We start from the raw sequence: 13,985 nt of genomic DNA, 5'->3' as shown, positions 1-13,985 counted from the left end.
CGCCCCGGCCGGGTGTTCCCTTACCCCCCGATTCTCACTGTGTCCTTCCCTTGCTGTGTTCCAGTCCCCGTCTCCTGGCAGTTCCCCTCCCCTGGGGGCAGAGTCTTCGAGCATACCCCTTCACCCCAGCGACCCCGCGGAGGCCTCCTCGAATAAAGAGGTAGGGTGCCGTTTTGTTCCAGAAGCCACCGGCCCGTGTGTTGTCTTACTCTTCTGGTGTGAGCTTTCTTCAGCTTCCTGCCCAAATCCCCCAAATTCCCCTCGCGGCAGAGAAATGCGGATTTCTCCTCTCCAGCCCGGAGTTGGGTGATTGAAGCCGCACCGTCCAGCCTGGTAGCTACCGGCCACAGGTGTCTATTTGGATTAATAAACGACACGGAAGTGCACCTTCTCAGGCACGCTGGCCACAGGTCAAGTGCTCAGTAGCCGCATGTCACTTGTGGCTATTGCATCGGACAGGGGAGATGACACAGAATTTCCATCATTCCAGAAAGTTCTCCAGGACAGTGCCAGAAACTGGAGGGGAAGAGCTCTGTGTAGCAGCATCCTTCCTCGGGGTATTACAAACCTCGGTTTGGGAAATGGACTGGTTTCTTAAGTACCCGTTTATTTCAGGCCCAAGTGAAATATCTCTCATGACATCAGGATGACCACTGGTCCTGGTTTACCTGGGGTGGTTTCCAGTCCACACCTGTTGTGCAAGCAGTGCAGCTAGTGAGCACCCCTCTCCCTTTCTTTTTTTAAAAAAAATTTCAATGTTTATTTTTGAGAGGGAGAGAGGGTGTGAACGGAGGAGGGGGCAGAGAGAGAGGGAGACACGGAATCCAAAGCAGGCTCCAGGCTCTGAGCTGTCAGCACAGAGCCCGACGCGGGGCTCGAACTCACAGGCCATGAGATCATGACCTGAGCTCAAGTCGGACGCTTCACCGACTGAGCCACCCAGGCGCCCCTCCACTCTTCCCTATCCAAGAGAACTTTCTGCACTGGTGGAGATGCTCAGTTCTGTGCTATCCTATATGGTGGTCCCTAGCCACATGCACCTAGGGAGCTCTTGAAATGTGGCTGTTGGGACTGAGGAACCGAATTTTGCATTTTATTCCAATTTAATTAAATAGTCGTGTGTGGCTAAGGACTCCTAGAGAGCACAGCCCGGAAGTGTCCCTCTCCGACAGTAAGTCATGTGGTCGCCCTACTAAATGATGCTTGCTTCCAAGCGAGGCAGTAAAAGGGCAGGTGTTCCTCCTGGAGGGGGGGGCGCTGCCTTTTCCCACACTGTTGTCCTTTGACCCGCAGCCAAGTGCCACCCCAGCTATTTATGAAGTGGCCTCGGGTAACTGTGGGCCTGTGTCTATGTGGTCTCCAGGGGGGTTCAGCTCACTCCAGCCCAGCCAGTGCTGAGGCTGTGCACGAAAGAGGTAAACCATATAGTCAATGACTGTCTCCTCTTCCTCCCTTTTGTTAAGCATATTACGTTAAATGCGACAAAAGGAAGCGGTTTCCACTTCACAGCGAGTGGCAGATCACTTCTAAAGGGAGTCTTCATTAAAATGTACCCTTGAGGCATCACTGAGTACACACACGTTTGCCATTAACTATTCACACAGGGAGAAGTAGATTTTTTAATAACCTGTGTACGTTAACCCAAACGAACATAAGGAGGCCTTCTCTGAAATCACACCAACATTAAAATTTAAATTTGAAATACGCTTTGTCCTCCTCTGGTCTTGTCCTCAGACCCTACCTCATGGGAGCGGAGGGTAACTAGGTCACTGTTTCTCCGGACCCTAGATCCCACAGCTCTGCCTTATCCTTTGTTCATGGTACATGGATGGGTGAGAACAAGAAACAAGAAGAAAAGAATCAAGGCCACAGTGATCATAACTAATAAAAAGCGGCCATTTCTCGAGCATTTACAGTGGTCAGGCATCGGGCCAAGCAAATCATAGATAGTATCTCATTTAATCCTTACAGTAATTCTGTGAGGTGTAGGACTCACTGTCCTCACACTGTGGTTGAGGCAGCATAGAAGCTCAGTGACTTACCCAAGGTCTAGGGCCCACAAGGGGTCAGGGCAGGCTGTGAATCCAGAGCTCCTGTGGGCCCAGGGTCTGAATGCCAGGGTCTTCTGCCCTTGGGGCAAAAAGTGCCTGCAGGCCACACGCTGAGTGGACAAGGTAACTTGTATGTCATGACTCCAGTCGTCGGGTCTCCTGGCTCTGCACATGGTTTAGTGTCTCCTGCAAAATCCCAAGGACTTTGGCCTTTCATCTTCTTGACTGTGGCTTTATTAATTCTTGAATGTGAAGGATCAACTCATGTTCATCTCTGTCCACATGTGAGGAAACAAAGGGCTAATCAGACATCTGAATATTCAGCATTTGATTATTCATCAGATATAATAAGCAAGGCAAATGTGTTATTTCTCGGTTCCTACAGGACTTGGCACATGTTTCTGCATATCCTTAGAAATAATGATGAAAATCCTCTTTGTGTGCAATAATTAGAGATTCTTTCATTTCTCAAAACTCTTTTCGTAAAAAACTTACTACCCCAGAGACTAAAGAAAGCCAGTCATGAGCTTATGAATAGAGAATAAGTAAATGTACCAAATGCCCTCCGTTGTGGCTCTAAATAAAAACGGCAGCTTTTAGAACTATAGACTCAAGTAATTCTTTCGTAGCTTCTGCTAAAATCTGGGGACTGTCCTTGAAGTGAGCATTCAGAAAAGTATCCTAATAGGCCGAGAAGGTCTGAGTTGGCTTCTTGGGTGTACCTGGAGGCCAACCCATTTTGATTAAACAAAGTAAACCCTCTCTACCCCAGGCCCCTTGCTGTTGAGAAATAACTAATTTTAAGATCTTTAGTCTTTGTGAAGACTGGCTCCCATCTACATACCACGAAGTTACACAGTTTTTGTTGTTTGTAGCCAGAATTAGAACTGGCTATTGCCCCTCAACTGACCCTTTCTTCTCACTTGGATCAACGAAAAAGTAAAACCAATGTCAAGCACCATTGAAGTTGAAATTGTAGTTCTCTTTCTTCCTGTCCACCTATCTTAGCTTTCCTTGGGGTGCAGGTTTCCATAAATGCAGAGGTTCCTCTGCAATCTAGCATTTAAACTGCCATCCGATCAGGTTCTAGAAGGTTTCTAGCCAATCATGCCCACAGCCCAACGATGCTGCTGGAAGCCCCTTGCTGTGAGGTGTTACTTAGTGTAAGAAATTCCACAGTTTTCAATTCACTCCTTTGTTTATGTTCTTATGTTAAGGTAACATATACTAAGCACTTACATGATGGAATTTTTAAACCAGCAAGGGACAAAAGGAGCCAAAGACCTTTCTTTCCCAGTGGACTTGTATTTGTAGTTTCCTTAAAGGTTATCCCTTCTGAAATAAGAAACCCACCGTGTTCGGTGTGACGAACCATTTCATCCCCGCGGGCACATTCCGGAAGGTTTACTGACAGGTTGCCTTGTGTGCTATGTTGTGTGATTCGTGTTGAATTCTTGTCATTGTCTTGAATTGAAACAGTCTTAAGCCTGGGTGTGTTTGCCTCCCCCCTTTTTTTTATAGAACAGTTAACACTACTATTTTTAGAGTGTTGTGCAGGTATTTATTAATTAGTCATCCCTTTGCTACAAAGGTGCTACAAGACAGAGCTGTTCCCCTGATGTCCCCCCTCTTTTAGGCCCTACCTCTCCCAGCCGCCAGGCACCCCAGAGTTTACCATCAACCCAGGTCAACCCATTGAGCAGCTATGCTGTATAAGATACCCTTTTTCTAAAACATACAGATTGAAATGACATACCCACTAGACTCTTAGCCATGAAAATCTTTAGGCTTTCTGAGGACAGCCCTGGGCCTTGCAGACCCTCCTTTTTGCTCGTTTGAAGGAGTCTTGTTTTTGACAGTGGCTCTCCACTCTCCTGCAATGCTCACATCACCCTGTCCCCAACACATCAGCTACAAATTCTGTGGCGAGAGCGGGAATGAACTCCCTACTCTTAGGCCACTCAGAGTTCTCTGTGCCACTCAGTTACGGGAGGAACCAAATGGTAAGTATTGTTCCTCTGCAACCTAGCATTGAAACTGCCATCCAGTCAGGTTCTGGAAGGTTTCTAGCCAATCATGCCCACAGCCCAACAATGCTGCTGGAAGACCCTTGCTGTGAGGTGTTACTTAGTGTAAGAAATTCCACAGTTTTCAATTCACTCCTTTGTTTATGTTCTTATGTTAAGGTAACATATACTAATCACTTACATGATGGAATTTTTAAACCAACAAGGGACAAAAGGAGGAGAGGAAAACTCTGGCAAACATTTTTAGCACAGTGAGAGATGACTGAAGCAAAGACCTGAAGGGAAATAAAATTCTCCAAGAGAATTCTTGATTTCAACATATAATCACATTGTTGGTGCTTTTACTCATCTAACAGTTTTTCACTTAGAAACTTTTTAAGCAGATGGACATCTAATTGTGGAATGTGAGATTTTCAGGTTACCTAAAATATGAATGGATGTTCTGGGCTTTGGGTAACCTCTAATAAGAAGTGTGTGTGTCTGTTCACACCTTTCTCTCCGTAATAACCAAAAACGGTCAACACCTGATTAATATCTGTCATTGGTGATCTATTTATTTTTCATGTTGCATGGATAAAGTTGTGTTAATGCATTTTTCACCACGCTTTGCCCTTTCTGAAACCTCTTTGTCTTGATTACAGTCAAGAAAAAGCTTGGCTTCATTCCCAACCTACGTTGAAGGTAAGAGCTGAAAAGGAAGTAATTGAGTACTGAGTCGTGCATGAATCTTCTAGCATTTTGGGTATTTGAAGCACTGGGCGGTAAGACCATAGTGGGGAAGAAAGGCCACAGAACCACTTATTCACAGTCTTAATGATGAGAGAATTTTAAACTAAAAGAAAACAGCCGTGAGCCTGTCAAAGATTCCTTACCTCCCTCCTCACCTTTGCTGATTCTGTCCCTGAGAACCCAAGAGAGGATGCATGGAGGCTGAGGGCTGTTTCCAGCTTAGAAACGGTCATACTCCATCTGAATCCAAATCTCCTCTCCACTAGTCCAGGACACCTCTTACATCCATCAAGGACCATTCCAGTGGGAATGAAGTTTAAAGGAGACTTTTGGTCCTCTAAATTTAGGAAGGGAAAAAAAAAAAAAAAAAAGACCTTCCCAATAAGTCTCATCTCTTGCTTGGATGAATTAAGTGTAGTAACATTTATCAAGCCTGTACTCTGTGCCAGATACACGGTCTTCATGTAATAACTTATTGAATCCTCACATCTATCTTGTGAAGTGGACTTCACACCCCCATGTTACACAGGAGAGAACTGAGGCATTTTGACTCAAGCCGAGGTGAGTGCCTTTCCCAAAATCACACAGTTAGCAAGTTTCAGAGCCAGGCTGTGAACTGGCAGTCTGATTCCACAGCTCTCCAGGTAAATGGTATTCTGTGTAGGGTGGCCACGTATGGTTGTGCAGGTGATTCACTGCTCAAGGGCACCCGTTCAGGAGGCCTAGTGGGGTCAGAACTTGGCCCACGCGGGGCAGCCCAGCTTGAGGTCGGGCCCCACAAACGGAGTGCCTATTCCTCGTCCACACAAAGGTGCTCATTAGCTAGAGGTGCCACGACCCTCTACCAGAGAGGATGGAGGTTAGTTTTTCAGGTAGGGTAGATTGACATTTTCTTGAAAAAGGATTTTCTGGGGACTAGAAACCACCCAGAACACCACCGTGAAGCTCTGTCTGGCCCTTGGATCCCATGAATGAATAGTCAGTGTGAGAATGAATTACCAGGATTCTTAGACCTTTATGACCCTGTAGCCTCGGTCAAGCTCATACGTTTGTTTCACTCAGGTTTCTTTCTTGAGTAACCTGTAAATTATTCGTGCCATTTTTGTGAGGCCCAAGAATTCCATGAGTACTCCTCGGGGAGTTTTTGGAAGTTTGGAAATTCCATTTTTCTTCAGTGACGCTCCCCCAGACTCAGCATTCACGAAGGCGTGAGGACATAACGTGTGAGCAACACGGAGGCCTCCCTGAAAGGACAAACACGTTCCAGAAGGCCGAAACGAAACCTGCAGTTCTTTGAGAGTTAGGACCAGTATAATGTGAATTTTTTTTAACTTTAAAAAAAAAAATTCTAAAACGAAATTACGAACATAACGGCTTTTTTTCCCAGGGTATGATCTAGCAACAGTGACATTTGATTATCCTCAAAATCCCTGGAGGATCAGTGGCCTTAGATCATATCTCAAATGCATAATTTATTTAGGTCCAGCGTAACTGTCTCTTGACTGGTCGGCATTTATGTAGTCATTTAAGTATTGTTTGGATTGCTTTTAAACCTACCCGCATATCCACAGTCACCATGGTTGACGAGAGACCCTCTTCGGGGAATAGCGCTAACTCAGAGATGAACATAGAATCCTGGAAGGCCCGTAGAGAAGTACGTGGTTAATTCTTTATCTTTCTTTTAACATTCATTATTTTCACAAAATAAATGGAAGGTTTTTAAAAGTTACTATCCCAGATGAGATCTTTTTTCTCAATGCCTGTTGGGGCAAACATGATTATGTTTAACACTGTAAACCCCGCACGGGAATTTATGATAGGAGACTGATAATCTTTTACTTTTTTTACAAAGTGTAATGTAGGTTCCAAACCCGTCCATGTATTATTTTACTTAGAGTAGCGCTTCCCGGCTGGACAACTAAAACTGTATGTGGCCAATACCCTGAATCCTTCTCACCTCTATGAAAGTTTCAGCACGGGACGTCTGTGACCTTGGAGAAGAAGGTGAACCACTGGCACATAGTTGAGGCCGGTTTGGCTGAGTATCACTCGCCAGAAGCCTTTCTTGGAAAGATCGAGAATGTGGCAAACAACACGTTTCCTTATTTATTGACTACGCAGATGCTTGGTGAAGGCCTTTCCTAAAATGCTGTTCATTTCTTTGTGTCAGCCACCACCTTGGCTTTAGGAAAACGATAAGATTGTTTTAAGACTGAACTCTGATAAGTAGCTTATCCATGGGAAGCAGCTGGTTAAGCTCAAGATGAGCTCGATGTTGAGGGATAAAAATAAAAATCATTTCAGATTAGCTTTCCAGAAGGAAAAAGCAAATTGTTTCCTTTGCCAGTTATCTAATTTAAGAGCCTGGGGTTTTAACAGTAGGTTAAAAATGTATATTTTAATCTCCCCAAATATGGCATTCAAGCCAAAGAAAATACATATGTTTTTCACTGCAGAATTAAAACGCCTTTCTTTGTGCATCTGTTCTCAAGTCATTTATTAGTCCCAGACATGTTTTAATCTCAAGTAGGGTTTGCAGGTGATGATGGTTAGAATCAGATGCCCCCATTTTAAATATGTTAAAAGTAAGGTTTAATTTAAAAGGCTGGTCAGTGAGAACAGAAAATTCTGCTTTTCCTCGGAATTGATCCGTGTGTGGCTGCAAGCCGGGGACACCACAGCCTGTAAGTCAGCAAGGCTGACATCAGGGGACTCAGGGTAATGTCATCTGCCTCACAGAGCTGGGGTCAGAGGCCATTCTAGGGATCCAGACCTTCTCAAACAAATGCCCATTTTTCCGATTGGTAAGATTTGTTTTCCCCATTATGCATAAAGTGGAAGGGAGAGATGCGAACGTGGCGCTTTAAAATGAGGTTTTCTAATAAAGCGGCCTCCTGCTCACCTAACCATTTGTCTGGCAGACATTTATTTGATGCCCCCTGGGTGACAGGCACCGATTAGACACTCGAGCCAAAGAAGAACATGACATGGTCTTTTGTCCCCAAAGGGCTCCCAGTCTAACAGGAAAAACAACATCCTTTGTCACTGAGTTGTATGTTTCATATTTAAATAAACACATCATTTCTCCCAGTAAATGGCCTGGGCAAAGTGGATGAAGAAGAAATTGTTTCTTCCCTTTGAAAGCAAGGTGTGAGTGAAGGCAGACCCGGAGAGGTGCCTTGGACTGGCAGGGTGATGCACCTGCTCGGGGTCTCCACCGCGGGGGCCACCTGTGCTGGCACTGAGCGGTCGGGGAGGGTGCTTGTGCGGTCAGCGATCTGGGGGGCCCACCCCAGGGTGGCTTCACTCACCCCTGCGGCTCTGTGTGTTCCAGTTCCCGGACCCTGTGACCCCGAAGACTTGATCGATGGGATCATTTTTGCTGCCAATTACCTTGGCTCCACCCAGCTGCTCTCCGACAAAACTCCCTCCAAAAACGTGCGCATGATGCAGGCCCAGGAAGCCGTGAGCAGGATCAAGGTAAGGGGGTGCCGGGGGTGGGTGCGGCGGCCTGAGCCGTCCACGGTGGTCTCCCCCATACCTCATGCATATCTAGTCCCAAGTGTAGGGGAGAGCGGATTGGGATGGTGTACCTGCCAACAGAAAAAAGGTGTGCCTGAGTCCTTCTGGATAAATGCTGTATACTTGGGGTGTTCTCAATGGCCAGTCTTAAGAAGAAGCACATATGATCCTAAACTTTGGAAAGCTGGTAGCATGAGGAACGATGTCATTTTGAGCATCACCTCTCCAGCACGAGAGCTTTATCCCTGGATTTTCACGCACGCCGCAGTCAGTGACTTGAACACTTGGTGTTACGGGCGTGGTTCAGACTCAGCCTCCTGCTTTTGAGCCAGCTGATCCTGCTCAGGCTAGACTGAACTGGTTTGCTCCAGGCGCAGGGAGCCGTTGGATCAGATCTAACCATAACGAGGTAGCTAGCCCAGTGTTTAAACAGGCTTGAGCCAGTCATGACCGATCGGCATCTGCCTCATCAAGATTTAAAAGGAGCAACCCTGTTTTGATCCAGCAAGAGCGACTTTCATCTGGTTGAAACCATTCACAACCACTTTGAGCCAGCTAGAACTGGTTTGATCCCAATGGAAATGCCGGGCTCTAGAATCTCCACCATGATGCCGGCGCCACCTGGAATCGTGGACAGACCTACGGCTCCAGGGACACTTCTGGTGCCAGTAAGCACCACCGGCACCTAGAACCACTGGGCAGGCATGCTGGGGCCACAGGGCCGGTCCACCTGGAGCCCCGGGGATACCAGCACCACCGAAACCCAGAACCAGGTATTTCCAGCAAGCTGGAGCAGGTTAGGACTCCCCAGATTCGGTTCTGTCCAGCTTCAGCCGGTCAAAATCCCATTCCTCCTCAAGGAACCCTTCCCTTTCCTGTGTGGTCGTGTGCACACGTGCCCCGGTTACCTCCTGGTGTCGCGGAGGCAGCGTGGAAAGAGAAAGAACAAGTGTAGGCCAGTCACTTAGGGTCCTTAATCCAGCAGAAACGACTTCTTGAGCCCTTGCGTGTGCAAGGCTGGGCAAGGTCTCCGGAAGGAAGAGAAAACAGCAGTGTGTAGAGGGAGAGCCTTGCCCTCGGGCTCCGCAGCACCAGTGAGAAGTGAATCGAGCCAGTGAGGGTGCAGGGTGTACCTGAGCAGGAGGGCAGGTGTTGGATGCAGGCGGACAGCATAGAGATATAACTCCCACAGAACGCCAGAGCACCCCTCAGCCCCTGTCAGGGAGCACCACCACAGCCCATTCACGTGAGTCCTTCAGAACAGAGCAGCAGCCCGCCCCCCAGAGGAGCCCTGAAGGTCCCCAGGGCAGAAAACTGTGCTGTTTTGACATGCGTTCTCCCGGCTTCTGTCCATCCAGGTTTCACACACGTTCAGGTTAGGGTATCATACTGGGCACCTTGGTTATCGGTCTCCTGAGTGGGAGCCGTTGAGTCCCACGGATAGTTTATCTCTTTCCACTGCCCTGTGACATGTGACCTGGAGGAAGGGAGCAGGCACATCCCCAGAACGTAAAGGCGTGCTCAGCGTGTGCTGTGGCCCCCCGAGCCAGAGCCCGGCCACGACCCAGCGTGCTGTGAATTATAGCTTCCGATTTCCGCAGTGAGGTCCTAGAGCGCGGTTTTCCCTTCTTAAAGTCCAGCCTCCCTGATAAGAAACCAGAAGGTTCGCTTTGAGGCTTCAAAGGATCGGTATCCAGAAGTTCCACGGTTGATTTGAATCAAAAAAAATTAGACGGTTTTGTTGATCATAACAAGCAAGATGAGGCTGTCTGATTATAAATCCATTTTAGACCTGCCTAGAGCAGAGCAGACATCTGGTACACATGTATTTATTTTTTACAGCAAATTATTGTAGTGTAAGGAATTCATTATAGAGTGGTAAAGTTAAGTGGTTACATTTCATTTGTAAGTATCATCTTTGCGACGTGCTTCTGTGCATCTGAAGGGGCTGTTGCCTGTCATTAAATATATTCTGCCTCCTGTTCCTTTTACCTCAATTTAAATGCCCGTCAAGTTGTTTGACTTGACCCCCAGCCTGATGCTTTTTCAAATGCTAGGTGCACAGACCCGTGGTTTAGTTCTGCACTCCTCTAGAAAGCTACTGTGTCAGGATGTGCCCGGAGATTTCATAGAGGGAACCAGGGCACCTAGAGCATTTCTCTGGATCAGTGGGGATGGTCTCGCGGGCGCCTGCGCTGTGGGCCCGCACGTGCGCGTAGGAGACCCCTTTCTGTAAGGGATGTGGTGCCACCCTGTTTCCTAAAGAGAGGCTGACCTTTCAGGAATGAGTCATTCTAGGCCACCTCTATAAAGATGCAGAGAGGAAGGTAGCTACAGATTTGACAGTGTCCAGGAAAGGAAGGAAAGAAAGAGGAAAATGTGTGGATTTATTTGGAAATCCACTTAGTATCCTCAGGACAAACTGATAAGTGATTTCCACCTTGATGTGTCATCTGAACCAGGAGGGGTTTCGTCCTTCTGTTTCGGATTCCTTTTCCTTCCCTTCTTCCCCATGGGGACCCCCATCTTACCCGTCTTTCTTTCCTCTGCCTACAGAGTTTGACCAGTGGGTGTGGGTGAGACCTTCCTCACCATGAGTCTTGGGTGGCCCTGGTGTCTGTGCTACGTTAACTCTGAGCAAACACCAAACCTGAAGCTGGGCTTTCAGAACTCTCTTTAACTTCCTTCCTGGGGGTCTGTTGTGGTGCTCATTGACTCGCACTTGGAGTTTGCAGAATTAATGTTTTCTTAAAGAATTTATAAATTTATTTGCCAAATGGGGAGAGAATTTGGAGTTGTGGTTTGGCCCGAAATTTTCTAGTTAACGTGAGAGGAAAACAAAGGAATTTGGCTCAGAAAGAGAACTGTTCCTCTACAGACCCTTGTGAGAGGCATCTCAGGAGATAAAAACTAACCAAGACCCGATCCTTGACCTTGAGAAACTTGCAGTCTAATAAGGGAACCAAGACGGTTGGTTAAGTAACAGTAATTCAAGGCAGGTTGAGGAATCTGAAATTAAAAGCCTTTCCATCTATCAAAGTGTAATAAATAAGGTGGATCTAAATGCAACATCAGAATTAGAAGACATCTGCCATTTTTCTTAAGTTTTTTTTTTTTTTTTTCCATCTTTGGACCCTCCCTAATGTATCTTTTCTGCCTTTGTTGTTCGTCATTTCTGAGAAGAAATATCCTTTTAGGAAGCCCCCATATGACTAAGGAATGCATTAAAGAGGTAGTTCTCAAAATGGGATTCCTTAACCAGCAGCATCAGGACCACCTGGGAACTTGTTAGAAATGCAGATTCTCAGGCTCACCCCAGTCCAAAATTCATGGTGGGGGGCAGGTAGGGCCCAGGAATCTGTGTTTTCGTTAGCCCTCAAGGAGATTCTGAGGTACACTGTAATTTGGGGACCACTGTCCAACACTGGGGTAGACCATCCTCATGGAGCATCTTTTCTCTGCGCTCTGGGGCATCCCAATCACGCTGCGTGCCTCCCGCCGATGAGGTTCTGTCGGCACATTAGCTCAAGAAACGCCGCAAAATAGATCCCTTTTTTTGAATTTGCCACGTATGTTCTCCTATCAAAGATTTTGAGAACTCCTGTACTGAGATCTCATTCACCTTGTTTAACCAGAAACTCCCATCGTTATCTGAACATAGAATACATGATCGCTGTGGGGTGCCTGTTGAAAGTCATGCCGCTGAGATTCTCTGGAACACGTTTTGGGAGCAACTTCTGCCCTACGTGCTGTCAGTGTCTCTAGCACCGTAGATAGAGACGCCCCATTCGTCCCCCAGTGTGGGAGCCGTGCCTTGACCCTGCCTAGAGACCCAGCCTTGAAGCCATCGTGGCTGGAACCCCGTCTTCCTTTCTCTCCGCTGCATCCATGCCTCACTCCACCCTCTTGCTCGCTGCCCTTCGGCCGGAAGACGGGCTGGCCTGCCGGGCCCTTCCCTGAGCCCCGGAAACCGCTTCACGTCCACGCGGGACGTGGCACACGTGTCTCCATCCTTCCCACATTTGTGACGCTCGTGTCCTTGACTCACAAATGGCGTTGGATGTTTTTTGCTGCGCTTTTTTTCAGGAGCTCTCATTATCACCCATTCTCATGTTTGTCTTCCCTGGCTTGTCCCAAAAAGATGAGATTTTTCTGTTCTTTCCTGGAAAGGTTTTCTTTAACCGTCAACAATCAGGACTTCATTGTGGAATGAAAATCTCTACCAGTGAGGCTTTGTGCAAGCCACGTGACTTCCCGCGTGACTCACAGAAGCCTGTGATTAACATGAAAAGGGTATATGAGCACTTGGAGCACGTCCTTCACATACATTGATCTCACTTACTCAAAATGGAGGGGGTGGGAAATCCTGTGAGGTGGGTGTGATCAGCCCTCCTCACTGACACACTGAGGGGTTTACAGCTGAGACGCTTGCCCGAGGTACACAACAAGTGATTTGGAGAGTAGAGTGAGATCTCAGGGGCTGGGATCTCTGTCCTGCCTCTTAACAGCTGAGCGCCCTTGAGCATGTTAATTAGCCTCTCTGTGCCTCAGTTGCCGCTTCTGCAAGAGGAGAGTGCGGTGCGCACCTCACAGGGTTGCCCGAAGCTTTCGCACTGCGACACACGTGAGCTGCTCAGAAGGACGTGGCACCTGGCGAGTGCCCCGTAGATGTCAGCGGGGGAAAGAAAAGCTAGAATAGTCCGGAGGATCCCCAGCGTGACTAACCTCGAGAGTCTTAACGACAGCAAACACGCCTCGCAGAGTGAGAGGGTGAGTGACAGTTCCACGGTTTATGCCCCCGGTGCCACAGCTTACCGAGGGGCAAGCCGCAGTCGGTCCCGTGAATCACGAGGATCGCAGGGGATGCTGTCACTCCCTGCTTTACGACACACGCAGGCCTTCCAGTCCTCTCGGGCTTCTCTGCTACTGCCATTTCTCATTCCGGATCCGACCGTCTCCCGCGTGTCGTGTGTAAACCTCAGATTAGAATTGGTTTCGGGACACCTGAGCAGCACATGTGGTTGAGCACCTGGTATTACTTTAGGTGCATAAAATCTCCTTCGCTTCATAGAAATTATCTCAGGATGCCTTTCATGAAACTTGGTTGGCCATTTGGGTTCTCTTTCTTCATCAACCATCCCAGTTAAAAAAAAAAAAAAGTGTGGTTGTTCCATTGGCAGCGGACTTAGTTTCCTCTGAGAGGAGGACCCTTTCAGATCCCTGCTCCTTACAGCGAAGAATGTTGACCTGTCCCACAGCTGTTAGGTTTGGGTATCGAGAATATCACAAATTCTTATATGCCGGCCAGATAATTTCAGGGAAAGTGGTAGAACAAACACATGCATGTGAGGATCTCACAGTGGTCATTTATCATGAGGATGGCAGCCGATGCAGATGAGAACACCCCCCCCACCCCACCCCACCCCCGCCATGGGACTGTCGGATCCCACCTAGAAATCTGCACGGTCTGGCGGAGCATCAGCACAGGGCCACTCCTCAGACGCGGACACACGTCCACCATCGCACACAGCAGTTACGATACCCCCTTGCGCTTGCTGCCTTCTGACTTTGCCAGAGCAGACTGTTCACCACGAATTCATGGCCACCAGGAGGAGCTGTGGGGGGGAGGGGGGGGAAGGAGGGCTGCCCTAGTTTC

The 13,985-nt window shown here is 47.7% G+C and overlaps 1 protein-coding gene across 8 annotated transcripts in view; it reads left to right on the top strand.

Annotated features, from left to right (window-relative positions):
* The window catches only part of APBA1 (amyloid beta precursor protein binding family A member 1), a 208,396-nt gene that overhangs the window by 169,270 nt on the left and 25,141 nt on the right, over positions 1-13,985 (top strand). For 7 of the 8 annotated variants that reach the window (XR_003964148.1, XR_003964147.1, XM_030293312.1 and 4 more), the window contains exons 3-5: positions 65-160; positions 4,720-4,759; positions 8,142-8,287. Coding sequence is in view for 6 of the 8 variants with exons in the window: in XM_030293312.1 (XP_030149172.1) it covers positions 65-160; positions 4,720-4,759; positions 8,142-8,287 (282 nt within the window). In the remaining 2 variants the exon portion in view is untranslated. The remainder of the gene's footprint in view (positions 1-64; positions 161-4,719; positions 4,760-8,141; positions 8,288-13,985) is intronic. The other variant, XM_030293310.1, reaches the window with a different exon arrangement.

The sequence above is a fragment of the Lynx canadensis genome, chromosome D4 (assembly GCF_007474595.2).
Source record: "Lynx canadensis isolate LIC74 chromosome D4, mLynCan4.pri.v2, whole genome shotgun sequence".
NCBI classification, from domain to species: Eukaryota; Metazoa; Chordata; class Mammalia; order Carnivora; family Felidae; genus Lynx; species Lynx canadensis.
The sequence above is the reverse complement of the archived record's forward strand: the minus strand, read 5'-3'. Positions and strand labels throughout refer to the sequence as shown.